This window comes from Mirounga angustirostris, unplaced genomic scaffold, assembly GCF_029215605.1.
Source record: "Mirounga angustirostris isolate CCGP_5_RB_7025 unplaced genomic scaffold, mMirAng1.0.hap1 SCAF_7, whole genome shotgun sequence".
NCBI classification, from domain to species: Eukaryota; Metazoa; Chordata; class Mammalia; order Carnivora; family Phocidae; genus Mirounga; species Mirounga angustirostris.
Genome location: NW_026991715.1, coordinates 30,300,821 through 30,316,805, shown reverse-complemented (window position 1 = coordinate 30,316,805; position 15,985 = coordinate 30,300,821). Strand labels below are relative to the sequence as shown.

The 15,985-nt window shown below is 55.0% G+C and overlaps 1 protein-coding gene across 1 annotated transcript in view; it reads right to left on the bottom strand.

Moving 5' to 3' along the window:
* Positions 1–3,288: 3,288 nt before the first annotated feature.
* Positions 3,289–15,985, bottom strand: part of TGFBI (transforming growth factor beta induced) — a 32,270-nt gene continuing 19,573 nt past the window's right edge. Inside the window, exons 8-17 of the mRNA XM_064595928.1 lie at positions 13,769–13,981; positions 12,819–12,956; positions 12,159–12,304; positions 11,139–11,275; positions 10,256–10,386; positions 7,753–7,877; positions 6,413–6,515; positions 5,529–5,608; positions 4,423–4,447; positions 3,289–3,922 (exon numbers count right to left, since the gene is read on the bottom strand). Coding sequence (XP_064451998.1) covers positions 3,882–3,922; positions 4,423–4,447; positions 5,529–5,608; positions 6,413–6,515; positions 7,753–7,877; positions 10,256–10,386; positions 11,139–11,275; positions 12,159–12,304; positions 12,819–12,956; positions 13,769–13,981 — 1,139 coding nt within the window. The 3' untranslated portion in view covers positions 3,289–3,881. The remainder of the gene's footprint in view (positions 3,923–4,422; positions 4,448–5,528; positions 5,609–6,412; positions 6,516–7,752; positions 7,878–10,255; positions 10,387–11,138; positions 11,276–12,158; positions 12,305–12,818; positions 12,957–13,768; positions 13,982–15,985) is intronic.

The following is a 15,985-nucleotide window of genomic DNA, read 5'->3' as shown; positions in this document are numbered from 1 at the left end:
TTCTCACCACGGCCTCCAAGGCCAGGTGGGCTGGCTCCCTGACATCTCTCTCGCCAGAGGAATTTTCTCTGCTCTCCCACCGCAGGTACAGGCCTCTAGTACGTGCCTCAGAGACTTCATGCACACCATTCTTTCAGCCCAGAACCCTCTCCCCAGCCCCCCGCATTCTTCAGGTCTCGGGGTGCTCCCTCCACCGCCTCTCTCACCGATGATGAGCTCCAGGATGGCAGGGACAGCATAGTCACAGCCTCCCGCTCTGGATGGCCCGTGTGGCCTGCCTCCAAGAAGCCTGAGGCCACAGTCAGAAGGTTCCTAGGGAGCCACCGTGGCCCTGCCTTCCTCCTCCAGGACCCAGAGTCCTCTCCCCACCAGAAGTTACCTATGCCTGAGGCTCTGTCTGGGGCCCTTTAGGCCTGCACAGGGGTGTGTGTGGGAGCAGGGGGTGTGAGTGTGAATGTGTGACTGTGTGAGAGTGTGTGCGAGTGTGTGAGCCCTTGTGAGTGTACTTCCCTGAACCACCTCGGTCCAGGATTTGGCCATGGGATCCCACAGATGTGTTTCTTTCCTTGCCTAGCAGGCATGGCCAGAAGTGGCCTCATTTGACTTCTTGGGGGAGGGCACTGGGCCCATCCTTCATTCCATGGCCTTCTCTCCTGGCTTTGGAAAGATTTCTGAGCACAGTATTCTGGGCAGCTCTTCTCAGACCGTGACACTGAATTACAGTTTCAAGCACAGAGGCATTTCCCGCTGCTTGAGAAATCCCCTCCCTCTCTCTGCTCTCCTGACGTCCATGCAGCCGGGACATCCCAGGCTGGCTGTCGCTGATCCCCTCCTGGCCACCGGCAGCACGTAAACAAGTTACAGTCTAGGCAGTGCACACAGAGACCAGGCCTGCCGGGACTTCTCAGAAGCGGTGGGCGTCTCATGCCCTTTCTGGCCACCCTGGCGCCCAAGTAGCTTAGCCGGGACTGGCACGCAAGCCTCCTGGCACCCTGCTAGGGTTGGGGCAGGAGGAGTAGAATGCTTAAGAATGTGGGGTCTGGAGTCCCGTGGGCCAGGCTTCTGTGCCAACGTCGGCCTGTGTATTCTGTGGCCTGGCAAACTACCTCTTGAACCTTCCACAGCAGTAAAATGAAAACTATTCACACCTACCTATTAAACAGGACTGTAAGGAAAAGAAAAGATGGTGCATTTTGGAGCATAGCCCAAGGCAGCAGCCCCTCCTCTGGCCCCAGAACTGGGCTGGCCTGTGGGCTGGCCAATAAGGCCAGGTCCAGAAAGCCTCTGTTCCTGCTGGGAGAGGCCCAGCCCAGCCCCACAGGTGCCGGGGCCCCTGGGCTCAGGGTCTTCACGGTGCTCTCTACCTCGAAGGCCTGGCAGCCTAGTGGCAGCGGAGACGGAAGGGAACCAGCAGAACGCCTGGCCCTTCTCCCTCTGCTTCTTTGCCTCGCTGGAGCTCAGCGGGCGGGGGTGAGCCCGGGCCCGGACAACCTCCTGCCTTGGGCTGCCCTCTGGCCTTCTGTCGGAGGAGGACACAGGACAGGCACACACCTCCTTCCGGGAGCCACCCACCCCCCAAACATCCAGGCCCTGGACATCCATTCCCAGATAGGAGCCCCTAATGCTTAGCCCGGGGTCTCCAAGAAAAATACAGGCGGGGGTGAGGGGTAATCAGGACCCAAAGACAGAGCTCGATCCTTTTTGGCTGGGAAGGGAAGGCAGGGCCAGCCAGGCTGTCTGTGGTGCTCAGTCTACAAGAAGGACGGTCCAGCTGAAAGAGCAGAGCCGCCTTGTTGGGAAGGCTGGGATGGAGGCAGGGCAGGGACCGCAGGCACAGAGGGAGGGGGTTTGGCATTTTTAAGGAACTTGTGTTGGTTTTTATTTTAAATGAAGGGATCTCTAAAAGTGATACTAACCACTTCTTAGGGTTCCCACGTTTTCTTGGAAAGTCTGGGCTGTGCATTTCGGGTGCTTAAGTGAAGTATTGCTGCAGCGTATCCAGCAAGAACTAGCCGGCCAGGCAGCCGAAGGCTAAGTGTCACCTCTCAGGACACCCTCCCACAAGCCCTTCACCTCCAGGTGAGCTCCTGCACCTGCTCTCGTCTCCCTCCTCCCACTTCGGAGAGCTCCCTGCAGCCCTTCCTCTGCCCCTTCCTCAGATTGTTCCTCATCTGTCCCATGAACAGACTCGCAGTTCCCTTCCCCATGGGCGCGGAAGCTTCCCGAGACCACGGCCTCACCCAGGTATCTGTGGAGCGACCGATGAGTGCTATGGAGCGGTGGATGAGTGACTGTAGGTATGACAGGTAGTGTCTGTCTTCCCCAGACTGGGCGGGAGGGGCTCCCTCTGTGCCTCCAGGGCTCTATTCCCAGCAGTGGCGCTGAGCTCCGAGGGTCTCCGGGTCCTGTAGGTGGAATGAGCGCCACCTGCTGGAGGCGGCAGGTAAGGGGGTGCTGTCTCCAGGTAAGGGGGCGGCCTCTGGCCGAGGCACCGAAGAGGGCTCTCAGCTGCACTGATCCTGAGCAATCCCAGATAGCAGGAAAGGAATCAGGCTACCTAATGCCGGGCTAGGCATCTTATGAGGATCATCTCGTTTCTTCCGCAGGACGGACCTAGGACAGAGATGCTCTGGGCAGCCCCCTGGTACAGTTGAGGGAACAGGGCCTGAGAGCTCAAGGCCACACTGCCTGTGCCCCAGCTGCATTAGCCTGTCAGTGCTGAGGACATTTCAAAATGGAAAAGACAGAAGGAGCCGGGGAAAGGGTTTGTGTGGGGGTCGGCACAGGGGCTATGGGCCTGGAAAACCCGGACTGGCTCCCATGCTGAATGGGGGTCCCTGGGAAGCAGGAGGCTTGCGTGCCAGTCCCGGCTAAGCTATCTGCTGTGCTGCCAGGGGGCTCTCCCTCTCCTGAGCCTCAGTCTCCTCATCTGTATAATGGGACCGTGCAGGAACCTCTTCCCAGGGTAGTGCAGAGCATTCTAAAGTCCAAAAAAAGGCAGGGGGTCACGAGGCTGGAAGGGAGATGGGCACTTCTGGCCAATAAGAGGAGTCGAGGGAACACAGAAGACTCGAGCCCCCAGGGCCCATGGAGGCTGAAAGGAAAACGAGCTCAACAAAGATGGAGCATGTCCCACAGATGGTCCCCTCGGGGCTCCTTGCATGCTGCTCCTGGCTGCAGTCTCCGTAGGAAGGACCAGCACAGCCCCAAGAAACAGACAGACCCCCCCCCACCGCTCCCCGTGAATACCCAGGCCAGACCGTCACGCAGTTCCCATCCACACAGGCATACATTTCTTTGGTTTTATTATTACAAACACACGATGGCTCTGCCACACCTGGGAAATCCTGGGCTCGGCATGCTCTACCTACCCTCCCTTTTCTACCTGGACAGGGCCACCAAGAAGCGTCCAAGCCACGTGCAGGCACAGAGCAGTTCAACCCATAGCTTATAATGATGCCATTTCTCCAGTTGAAGAAGAGCTTTACAAGAACTGTGTCAGAACCCCCCCCCCCCAATCATGCTACACTGCCTGATTCGTGTTTGGTGAGTGCCACAAAACTTCAGCCCCCTTTTCCAGAGCACTTGGCAAAGGTGGGAAATTCCACATTCAGGACAGGTCCTTTTTAGAAACGACTATCAGGCAATGACATCCAGGTCTCCGCATGCAGTGGGTTAACAGCCATGTTTTGGGGGGGGAACCAAATAAAAGGACATCTCTTTCCCTCCTCCCTCCACCCACGCAGGGCTCAGATCTCATTCCGGTGCAGCCCAGGTACACTGAAGTGTGATATTTGGTTTCAAAAACATTCAGTCTCTTTGGTAAACTCAGAGAAAGTGGCGGTGAGCTGCCGAAGTGCGTTCTTCCCACGTCCTCTGCGCTAATGCTTCATCCTCTCTAATAACCGCTGATACACAGGGGCTGGAAGAGAGAGGTTTCAAGATGAAAAGGATGCAGGCCACCCTGTATCTGTCTAGGACACCATCAGAGTCACGAGGGCAGGGCCAGCGGCCCCCTCCCACCACTCTCGCCTGCCCCCTACAGGTGCTTTTTGGTTTGGGAGACTTCCTGTCTCACTCTATGATGTAACAAAGATCATGACGTCTCACTCCATGATGTAACAGAAACTGGGATTTCCTCCATCCACCAGCTTTGAACCAAGCCACTATGGGCTTCTGCCAAGTCACCGTGCAATACTCCCAGGTTCCCAAAGCCCCAAACTCACAGCAACCTTAAACGGTTGGTACTCTTAGTATCTCCATCTTATAGAGAAGGGAATTGGGTATTCTGTGTCTGACCCCAAAGGCCACGCTTGTTTTATTGCGCCATGATGTTGTGATCTATATACAGCAGATTTGGGCCTGCTTGGGGGAAAGGCCCAAGCACGCATACAAAGGACTTTAAACCCAGGCCAGACTTACCTAGTTTCACAGAGGTCTGGGCGGCCTGAAAGAAAACAGCAAGTGTCAAGTTTCTAGTGAAAGTTGTACCTGCCCCTGCTCATGGCAGTGGCTTTGCCCACGGCCACCCCTATTCAGAAAAAATGCTGGGGGTGAGGAAGAAGAAGGGGGACGTGTAGCTGCTGGGTCCGAGGGAGCCCCTCAGTTGGTCACGGCAGCCCCAAGCAAAGTGTAAGCCCCAACCAAGTGGAGTCTGGGGTAGATATTCCTGGGAGACCCCAGAGTCAGGCTTCCACTGAGACCACAGCCTAGAGCTTGGGGAGCTGGGACGGCACAGCAGGCGACCCTCAAGAGTAGGAGCTCAAGGCCAAGAACCCTTCTCAAGGGGCACAAAGGAAATTCCTCTATCCAAAAGTAAAGGACATATTCCAGCTCCAAGACCCTGGGTAAGAACTACCTCCAGCAGCCTCTTCTCTTGAAACGCAAACTTTCTATAAGGTGCCCAGGTTCCCGAGGGGCTCCACCTCATGCGAAGCAGCAAAGGAGCCTGAGTGGGGCTTCTAGGCCCCGGGGCAAGCCGGGGAGCAGGAAGAGAAGTGCAGGAAGAATCAGAGAGGTTCTAAGGGGAAAGCAGAGTGGAGGCGAGGAAGGGAGAGACGCCCCCCGACACCTGCCCTGTATCCAGAACCCACACCACTGCCTTGAAGAGCCCCAGCATTCCCTAAGACGGGCCAGGTCATGAAAAACAGAGGGTGACTTAGAGGCCCAGGCTCAGGCCAGGCAAGGCCACAGTAAGGCAAATTCAGGATGGGCTGCCTTCCTTGGACAGATGGATTCCAGAGCTTTATCTGTCCTCACCAGCAGTGGCTTCCTCATGGAATGAGGCTCAGAGGCCTTAGTTTGAAGGCCTGGGTTTTTGCTCACAAAGGAAGTGGGGGCTGCCTGGGTTCTTTCCCCGGAACTCCACTCAGGCTGGCACTGAGGATGCCTGCATGGGAGTGGGGAAAGTTTCACGGGAGCCCCGGGAGAGCCGCCAAGGAAGACAGGGACCCGGGCAGTTCCCTGCAAGGGCCCAAGCAGAGGACCCAAGGCTGCTCAGGCCACGGGCAGACCTAGCAGCATCTTACCCTGGAATATGCTGACGCCTGTTTGAAGATTTCAAGTGCAGAGTCTGCAAGTTCATCCCCTCGCTCCTGAGGTCTGATGGCTGGAGACCAAAGAAAATGCAACATTGGTGAGAGCGAAATTCTTAGCATGAAATTCACAGCGAGCACGACCGAGGGGCACTGTTGTGCCTGCTGGCTCACATTCTCCCATGAATGTTTCCTTCGTAACTTTTCCTAACTCACGGTGGAATTTGGCCAATGGGGAAAGAACACAAAGGAAGGTGAAGGCACAGTACAGACGGTGGCTGGACTCAAGTTCAACCCTGCTGGAGGTAAAGAGAACTCCCACGAGGCGCGATGCTGTAAGACGTGTGCCTGGAGCCACGTTCACCGCATCCACGTTCACCGCATCCACGTGTGACAAGTAAGTGGGCTGTGTCTGAGTGGGGCTAAGACAGGCAATTCAGCAAAAAGAAATGTGTCCTCGAGTTCCTGGTGTAGCGCATTTGAAACCAACAGTTCCTAATTCACTTTTCTTTTTTTTTTTTTTTAAGATTTTATTTATTTGCGAGAGAGAGAATGAGAGACAGAGAGCATGAGAGGGAGGAGGGTCAGAGGGAGAAGCAGACTCCCTGCCGAGCAGGGAGCCCGATGCGGGACTCGATCCCGGGACTCCAGGATCTTGACCTGAGCCGAAGGCAGTCACTTAACCGACTGAGCCACCCAGGCGCCCCCTAATTCACTTTTCAATCGGCCACAGCGACGCTGTCCATAGAGGCTCAGATGGCATGTTGCGTACTATTCTTATCTTTGCATAGAACAGTTTTCCTGTCGAATACCGACTGCCATGCGTGGAGCAGGGTCAGCTGCAGGCTGAGTGGGGCTGGGATACTTTTGGGCCTTACCTGGAGGCTGCAGGACACTGGAGATGGCATAGACCACACCATTGGTGGCCATGATGTCAGCTTCCGCAACCAGCTCCTTATTGACATTCACGACATTGTTTTTCTGGGAGAAAGAGACAACATAGACCATATGGATCTTACTCAGTAAGTGTTTACTGAGCACTTCCAGAGGCCAGATCCTGGGTTAGGCGTGAGGGATACGCTGGGGAATGGAATGGCCCCTGCCAGCCACACGCCTTTAGCCCAGTGGACGCCTTCTAACACCGGCATGTGGCTCAGCACAGGTCATCTACGGAAGAGCCTCGCGCGCGTGTCACTTTGTCCTTACAGCAGTGTGTGCTGAAGAGTCACGTATCATTGCCCCACTTAGCAGAAGAGGAAACCGAGACCCAGGACAGGCCCGGTGCCTCCTTTAGTAGGTGGGATGGCGGGGACCAGAAGCCAGGCCTCCAGCCCCGGGGGTAGGGCTCCTTCCACTTGTCCTCAGTGGCCTGCCTTTCTCACAGAAGTGCACCCAGGCGTCTACCTCAGTCCTTCCTGAACGGCTCATGGATCAGACCCAAGGGGGAAGGGGGGGACGGACGCCTGTGATGGGACCCCAACACCCAAAACTAGAAGTCAACAAGTCATCACATTCTGGCTCCCTCCATGCATCCTCAGGCTCCGGAGGGAAAGTGATAAGCAAAGGGATGGCTGAAGGTCAGGAGAGAGGAGCCCTGAGCAGAGGCTGAGCCAGCCACATTCTGGAAGAATGGTGGCTCCACAGGGGAGCTCAGGGAGCCTGGCCGGTGCAGCCAGGAGGCCACAGCAGCTTCACTGAGCTCAGCTGCCTATCTGTTCTCTCTCTTCAGTGACGGAATCCCCAGAGGCAGCTTCAAAGCGGAATGTGTGTCCTCAAGGTGTAGAGCAAGGGAAGGCTCGCAGGCCACGCCTCTGCAGAAAAAGCCTCTTGGGATGGTCTGGCTCATGGTGGAGCTCGGTGAGCCCCAGATTTGAAGGGATGGGGTGGGAAGGGGGCTGGGGATCAATCCCTCAAGCTGCATGAGTAATTGCCTATCATCTCCTTAAGGGAAGGATGATCTAACGGCCTCTCCCCCATGCCAGTCGGATGCTTGATTCCCCAGCAAAACTGGAAGTTCTTATTCGGGTCTAATCACAATCTTGCCTCACTTCCCTGAAGACCCTTTCCTCTTTTCTGTCTTTGGACAGAATGCACTCAGAGATCCAAGGTGCATCTTCAAGACTGTGTGTGCGTGTCTAAGACGGGCCCGGGGCTGAGAGGTGCACTGGAACCCCAGTGACAGTACACGGCTAGCCTTTTAGTTCTTAGGCACACTCACTGAGCTGACTTCCAGCTTGTCCCCCTGGAGAGACTTCAGCCGCACCAGGGCCCCGATGCCCCCGCTGACCAGGATCTCATCACCAATGTGGTATTTCAGGATGTTGGCCAGCTCTTTGGCATTGCCTGTGGGTTTGTGGGAAAGAAAGGAGAGCAGAGTTCATTGCAAGGCTGGTAACCGTCATGGTCGAGAAGGGCCGAGACGGGGATGCAAGTGGTGACGCCCGAGATGGAGAACCCCCCGACCAGGTGAGGAACACACAGCGGGGGCACTCAGCCCTCTGACCCGCAGCCTGCAGGAGGCTCAGGGGATGGAGGCACGTGTCTGCCTCTAGAGTTGGGCGGCTGCTCTGTTAAGCAAGAGCTCTCTGTGCTGCCGAGAAGGAGTTAATCCACACTCCTCTGTGAGCATGACTCATTTTTCCATGAGCTAAATATTTGCTTGGAAAGCCAGGAACCTTTCCAGCACCGGCATCTGGGACATTTCATCAGCAGCGTGGCTCCTGATGGTTATAACACAGTAGTGACATATTTACACGTTCTGCCCTCAAATGCATATTCTCGGGCAGCCATTTCCTGCAGGGAGAACTTAAAAGAGTCAAGAGCTGCCGTCTGGGGGTGCTGGGCAGCCGATGAGGTCAGGGCTGAGGGGGGCATTCCCTCGGCAGCATCCCTCTCGTCACGTCTCGGCATTCCTTCCAGCCCACACCAGCTTCTCCACCGACTGGGGAGAGCATCCGATTGCTCATAAAGGTGCCCAGGCATTTTCCAAATGAAGTGTGGGAGGCAATTCTTAAAGCCACCAGCTGTGCTCTCATCTCCACCATGCCCCCCTCCCCCACTCACATTTCCCAGTCAAGCGGCTAGCTTGCCCCAGGGCTTCTGGATGCCTATTTCCAGCATCTCGAAACGGAGAACGGAGGAGGTTTTAAAGCATTCTGGAGAGTTCACTTGGATGCTGACAAACCCACATTAGTACCACGGGATGGAGCCACCAGGTACCAAGTGGTTTCCAAACATCCACAACTTGGCGGATGGGAATTCCCATTCCACAGAAATCCTGCCTGGAAGTGCCGAACCATGCCAGCCCCCAGGGTACCAGAGGGCTCCTTCTGCCAAGACATCTAATACCTGGATTGACCTCTTACACCTGGCCAGCCCCCCCATCTCCCAGGAGCACTGGGGGCTACTCCTGCCTGCAGGCCTGGCCGACGGCGCATTTGGGAAGCTTTGCCCAAGCCTCCTCCTGCCCCTGCACAACTGAAAATGAGAGGGAAACTGAGCAGGCTCAAGGCCATCTGGGGAATATTCCACTCCTGCTGGACAGGGTGGGGGATGGAAAGTTTATGTTCAGAATGAACATCCGTCAGCATCAAAGACACAGGCATTCGTTTGGCCATAAAGAATATTCAACAGGACACAAATTCAGCCCACAGCTGCCTGCAGCCTGAACCTTCTGAATAGAAAGTTCCTTCCTGCTCTGGAGCTGGAAGGAAGGTGTAGATGATGCGGGTCCCAAGGCATGGCCAAGGTCCTTCCTCCTCCTCCTCTCCTCTCTATTCCTTCTCCTCCTCCTCAGGCTCACCTTTTTGTGAGCGTGGAAGTGTGTGTCACGGGCGAGCACCAGAGCTCAACGCTGCATCCCCGCCCCCACTCCCCATCATGGCAGCCAAAACTGGCGGAGGACGTGTGCCCAGCACTGTAGGCAACACCTCACTCCACACAACACACAGCAAGGCACTCTCATTCTTCTAAGGGGAAAACTGAAGCTCAGAGAGGTCAAACAACTTGCTAGAGGTCACTTGGCAGGTGAATGCCAGAGCCAGGAACTGAAACTGCTTTTAGGTCATCCAGGAGTCCAAGCCCTTAACCACTGGGATTCTCTCTCAAACATCCTCAGCTAAATTTTTCAGGGCCAGGAATAGCTTCTCGGTAAAGCTTTTGCCCTGAGGGACATTTCACGCAGGTAAAATGGCTTCATTATCGCTGTCCTCACAGGTCCTCACAGGGAAGACAAAGCTCAGGGACGGGGCTGGCTGTTCCGCACTCCATGCCTCTCCACTCTTCTCTGCCTTGTGTAGTACCCAGGGAGGCTGACCGCTGTGAAGTGCATCATCCGGTCTCCCTTGCCCCCGTCTCATAGCTGACAGGGGGCCCACGCAATGGGCCTGTGGGAGGACAGCGAGGCTAAGGGAGGCCTGGCCCCCTCGCCTTGGTTCTGCCCGCAGGTGCCTGAGGCTCTGGCCCCTCCTCCGAGCTCCGGTTCTCCCTGTCCCCTCCTTGGCCCGGCCTCCCCATCCCCTGGCCTGTGGTGGGAAACACTTTTCCCCGGGTGCCATCATTCTTTGCTGGTCCCTTACTCCTGCCCACACTTCTACAAACAGTCTCTTCGTTAAGTTCCTTTCAGTCAAACCCTGGGTAACGTGCCCCCCTTTTCCTGCTGGTCCCCTGACCGCTCCAGTCACGTTAGAAACCATGCAAAATATACTTCACTTGGTCTTTACCCAAGAGTTTGTTCAGCTCTTCCGGTGGCATGGCTTGGAAGGCCTCATTCGTAGGAGCAAAGACTGTGTAGACCCCTTCCCTGTTGAGCATCTCTGTCAGCCCGGCAGACTGGATGGCGGCCACCAGCATGCTGGGGAGAGGCACAGAGAAAATGTCACCTGCCTGTGGCGGGGAGAGGGCGCCCACCTTCCCAAATACCTCCCCACTGCGGGTAGGTGGAGCCCAGAGCTAGAATTCACACCCCTTGCTGGTTTTCACCCCCTGATCATGCACAAAGAGGGAAGATTCCAGTCTGCATCTTCTCTCCATAAATGCTCAGCTCTGTCAAATAGCCAGAGGTCAGAGGCCAGAGGGGGAAGGAGGAAGGAAGGGGCCAAGCCACCAGACCCTGGGGATGTGATTCAGGGGAGCGCAGAATGCGGGGGGTCTCCCAGGGATAAGCGAGAAGTCAGAAATGGAGAGAGAGGGGCAAGAGAACAAAGTGACACAGGGAGCCCAAGAAGGAGCAGCAAGGAGTCTTCAGGTGCCCTAAGGAGATATTGTGCAGACTGAGACTCATCCCACACTCAAAACCAGGTGCTCTCGGCTTACTTGGGACTTTAAGATGACAGCGTGGGATCTTTCTTGCACTTCATATGAAAATGCAGCCCCCTCCCTGTTCCCAAGGATGTGGGGATTACAGTCCCAGAAATAACCCTTCTTCTCAACATAAGCTTCCAGCATGACGCCCACCCCAGATCCCCAGCATGGAAGGTCACCAGGGCACCGCCAGTGTTAACTGGACCCCTGAGGAAGTGGGGAGCTTGACAGATAGCTGAGACCCAGCATCCTGACCCGGCGGGACCACTTGGCAGAAATCTTCCCTGGGATGAGGCTGGTTACCTGAAGCGATTGTCCCCCTTCAGGATGTCCATGACGGTCCCCATGGGGGGGGTGAGCATTCGGTCCATGGTAAAGAGCGTCCCATACCTCCCCCTCTTGTCATGGGCGGCAATGCAGCTATTCTCGATGCACAGGCTCTGTGCCAAAGAGGGGCAGACACAGGACAGGTCATCTACCCGTAGGCTGGCCTCCTGATGTGCTCAGGGCACATGCTGGTGTCTTCATCCATAAAGATCAGTGAATATACACTGGAGTAGGTCATTACGACTAGGATAAAATGTTGTGTTTTCTCCAGGGAAGGAAAAATAAAAATAGTGTTCCCCAAGGAGAAAGGGCCATTGGGCTCCACTAGAGTTACAGAGAGGCCCCATGATGAGACGTATCCCATTACACGTGAGGTTCATCAATAATGATCAAATCAATAGATCATCTCTACTGACTTATTTAACAGATGACAACCATCTTTAGTTAATAGTACTGGCTGGTCCCAAGGAATGGCTGTGTTCTATTGTGCTTTCTGGTTGATATTCCGGGGTAACTGTTGGGTTTGAAGACAGAAAAGAGACAGGAGAAGAGAGAAGAGAACCTTTTGGACCAGGGAGAGCTGTGCTTCAGTTCAGGGGACTTGTCTTTGCATAAGCTAAGGATTCAAAATCTCCATCCCTGCTCTGCTGTTCATCATGCTGAGCTCGAAGTGGACCGCTGCCTACCTACAGGCTCAAAAAGCTGTGTGGTTTATTCCCAAAGGCCTCTAGCAAAGGAGATTCTAATCCTTCTGCAGGATCCCATTTCAAATCAGATTTCCAGAAATGCCTTCCTTTCTTATTAGAAACCAGTTCTCAGGCAAGCTTCTGCTTATTAAAGATTTATATATAAGATATAAAGATATAAACATATACATAATAGCTATCTATCTATCTATCTATCTATCTATCTATCTATCTATAGATTTCACTAATACAGTTTCCAATTCTTAGAGCTGAGACAAAGAAAGAGCATGATTTAGGAGCCAGAACTTACATTGCGATAAACAAAAACTCTCAGTTTTTTGCCACCCAGAGTGTCCAGGGTCTGTCCATGATACAGATACTTGGAGGCCAGCTGGTCTTTAATCATGTGATTCAGAAGCAAATTCTTTGTATATGCATCAATGTTAGGGGTTCCATCTGCAAGAGAAGGTGTGGTCAGGTCCAGAGGCCCGCTCCAGAAAGGAAGAGAATGAGAGACAAATGCGTTTGGAAACGGGAGATTGAGAAATCCAGTGAGGCTGCCAATATTCCTTAACATCTGGCATCTTCTGCAAATCAGCCAAACAAAAGAAGGTCTAGATAATCGAGGGCGTCTGGAGTTTTGCCCGTAGAGGGAGGGAAAGGCACGGACGCCACTCGGTCCCCTCCTCCGCCTTCCCTGCGGCCAAGGCTCAGCTGTATCCTCACTCTGACCTCCTGTCCACCACATGAGCAGTTGATTCTGCAAATAAAAAGGCCAAGAGAGCACTCTGCTCTCCGACCAGAGGCAAACTCTTGAATTCTGAGGACCAGACCCCCAAATGCATTCTCTGCTCTGCCAAAGGATACAGCAGAGCCCCTGGGGTTTTGGTTGAGCCGGGTGGAAGCGCTGTCCATCAGGGAGGGTGCCGTGGAGGTGACCGGCTCCCGGGGGCTGCCTTCACCACGTTACCTTTGAATACAGAATTCAGGGGGGCCAGGAGGGTCAACCGCTCCTTTCCAGAGAGATGAGTGCCGAGGCCAGCCTGTCTGAAAAGGTCAACGGCTGTGGAAACATCAGACTCTGCAGCCAACTCAAACAGTGTCTTGGCTGCAAGGAAAGAGAATGCAGGGTCAAAAGTTACAAGTGCTGTTTCCATTTATCCTCCGGAGTCCACCCCACAGCATGACGCACAGCAGCAGGAATGTCATCTCGTGAGTCAACGGCCCTCTCAGCCCTGCTGGGGCACGGCAGGCTCATGTCATCAGGCCACCGGGCCCCCAGGCCTCCTGAGCAGGGGAGTGAAGTGAGGCTCCAGAGGTAGAGGCTGGCCTCTGTCCCTGCCCCTGGTCAGGGCGCCTTCTAAGGCCTGTGGCAAGGCAGCGCCGTCTGCGTGGCGGCTTGAGGAGCAGGTAATGCCAGCGACCACACCCACAGAAACTTGTCTTCCGGTTTGGTTTCCTCCTGTGAAAGTGCTTCACTCCTGGGCAACCGACCCCCAGAATGGGGCCAGCCTGCTGAACGAAGCCCAAGCCAAAGCCTACTCAGTCACTTTTCCCAGGGTCCCTGCGATGCTTGGGGACCAGCGAGAAGGCAGATGCTCAGAGGTCAGCAAATGGCCCTCTGCGCCCAACCACAGCAGGCAGATCTCTTGACCAGCTTCTGCAATCAAGTCGCTCCCTCCCCAGCCCCCCTCAACAGCTCTCACTGCCTCCAAAGTGATGCCTGGAATCCCAGGCCTGCAGCTCAAGACTCTTCACAGTCTGGCCGCAACCTGCCAGGGGTCCAGGCCCCTTCTCCTGAGAGGCTGTGAGCTGGGTGCAGGTAAGGAAATGGCCCCCAAGATCCCTGAATTCCCCAAGGGCCCCCACCATGGATGGCAGAGGGCCTGGCAGGATCATGGCCCCAGAGGCCTGGCTCACCTGAGTCTGGGATGAGCAGCTCATCGATGAAGTGGATCACACCATTGGTGGCCAGGATGTCTTTATTGGAGATGATGGCCTTCCCGTTGATGGTGAGCATGTCCCCGCTGCAGCCCACCTCCAGCGTAGTGCCCTCCAGGGTCTCCATGGACATCCCTGCCACGATGGCTTCTGCACACATGGCCGACTTCAAGATGTGGTTGTTGAGCAGGTCTGGGGCCCAAGAGGACACAGGTCAAGGCTGATCTCAGAGGCCAGCTTGCAGCCTCTGGGGCCGTGAGGATTCTATTCTCTCTGACGCTGACCTTCAGATGAGGCTGGGGCACCGTGCAGCCCGGGGCCTCCTTTCCTCCTGCTGTTGCCCCCTGACACAGGCCACGCTCAGCAGGCAGACTGCCTGAGTCTGAATCCCAGCTCGGCCTCCTACGTGCTGTGGGACCCTGGGCAAGGCAGGGAGCCTCTGGGAGCCTCAGCTTCCTCCTCAGGCAGAGATAAGCCCAGCATTCATCTCCTGGGGATGGTGCAAGGAGGACATGAAGCCCAGAATGTTAAGCATCAAGCACAGTGCCCGACAACAGGGTAAACGCCCAACAAATATTAGTGACTAGCTTACTAGCACCTCAACTTGAGATTGAATTCTCTTACTAGTACCTGGACCTCAAAATGAGTTTACCCTGGGACTTTTTATCTACTGACCTTTAGAAAAGTGTAAAATATGGGAGGGAAAGACGGAAACTGTAGCAAATGAGAGTTCTAGATTATTTGCACATTTTATATGTTTTTGTTCATTTTACCCAAGGGTCCACTAGCTGCCAGGATCTTTCTTCGGGCTGGGGGATGGTAATCAATAAGACATGGTCTTTGCCACTCCCTTCACCCCACCCATAAATCATAAATAAAATCATTTATTTCCTTGTCCAAGTGGCCTTCAGGGACAGGGCAGAGGTTGGGGGTCCTGAAGAAGCTGCAAGGACCCGGGGGGGGGACGTGACCCCAGCCAGGCAGGGCAGGTTCCCGGACGGCCACTCCCCAAGGTCACCAGGGCCCTTTGTCTTATAGTCTCACCGCAGGGGCGAGTTTCAATCTGTGTAGAGTATGGGAACCCAAACCGCACTGTCACGGACAGGAGGAAGCTTGGAGGGTCTGCAGAGGCATGGGGCTCCCGCAGGGGTGTCAGGGGCCTTGAAAGCCATTCAACTGGCAGGAAGGGAAAGGACAGCCAGGCTGCCATGGGAATGAGGTCTCGGGGATTTAGCTTCTAAGGGAAGGAAAGTGAAGGCTGGGTGGGGAAAGGGTGACCTGCTAGGGCCATGGGGAGGGAGAGCAGGGCCAGGGCTGGAAAGGCACGCCAGCCCAAGGCTGCTGCTTGCCTGTCTGCCAACCCACTAGAAACGGCTGAGCCTCTCAGGCTGGCCTCCTGTCTCTCTGCCTTTGAGCCAGCCAGCTACAGCCCAGCACCGAGGGCCTGTGCTTCCAGCACATGGGCTACCAGGCAGGAAAAGGCCGATGTGCACAAGGAATAAATTAGGGCTGTCTTTTTCTTACACGAAGAGTTCTGATATCTTCAAAGATGAAAATGTGCTCTGTACAAAACTGGTTTTAGGGCGCCTGGGTGGCTCGGTTGGTTAAGCGACTGCCTTTGGCTCAGGTCATGATCCTGGAGTCCCAGGATCGAGTCCCACATCGGGCTCCCTGCTCGGTGGGAAGCCTGCTTCTCCCTCTGACCTTCCCCCCTCATGTGCTCTCTCTCTCACTCTCTCTCTCTCTAAAATAAATAAAGTCTAAAAAAAAAACAAAACTGGTTTTAGGGAGAATACAGCTCTAAACAGAAAGTTCAGTATGCTGACATGCGCCCAAGTCTCAGCTCCTTCAGGAAGCCTCGGGACCCCTCTGGCTGCACGTGCCCCAGCCCCACCCCCATGCCCAGCACCGTGGGGGCATCTGTGTCATTGTGCTCACCACTTCAGATCCCATGACCTGTTTTTAATCCCAACCAGGCTTAAGCTTCCTTGAAGACAAGTCTGACCATGTTCCCTTTTGGAGCCTTGGTTCCTGCCACAGGCTAGGCACAGAGGCGCCGTGACATCTGGACACAAGAGATCCCCATCTGTGCTTTCAGAAATGTGCCCTTGGCCAGCCATGCGTGGCTGCAGAGAGAACATTTTACATTTATCGGGCATCTGAAATGCAGTAGGTATTCCAGATCGTACATTATGA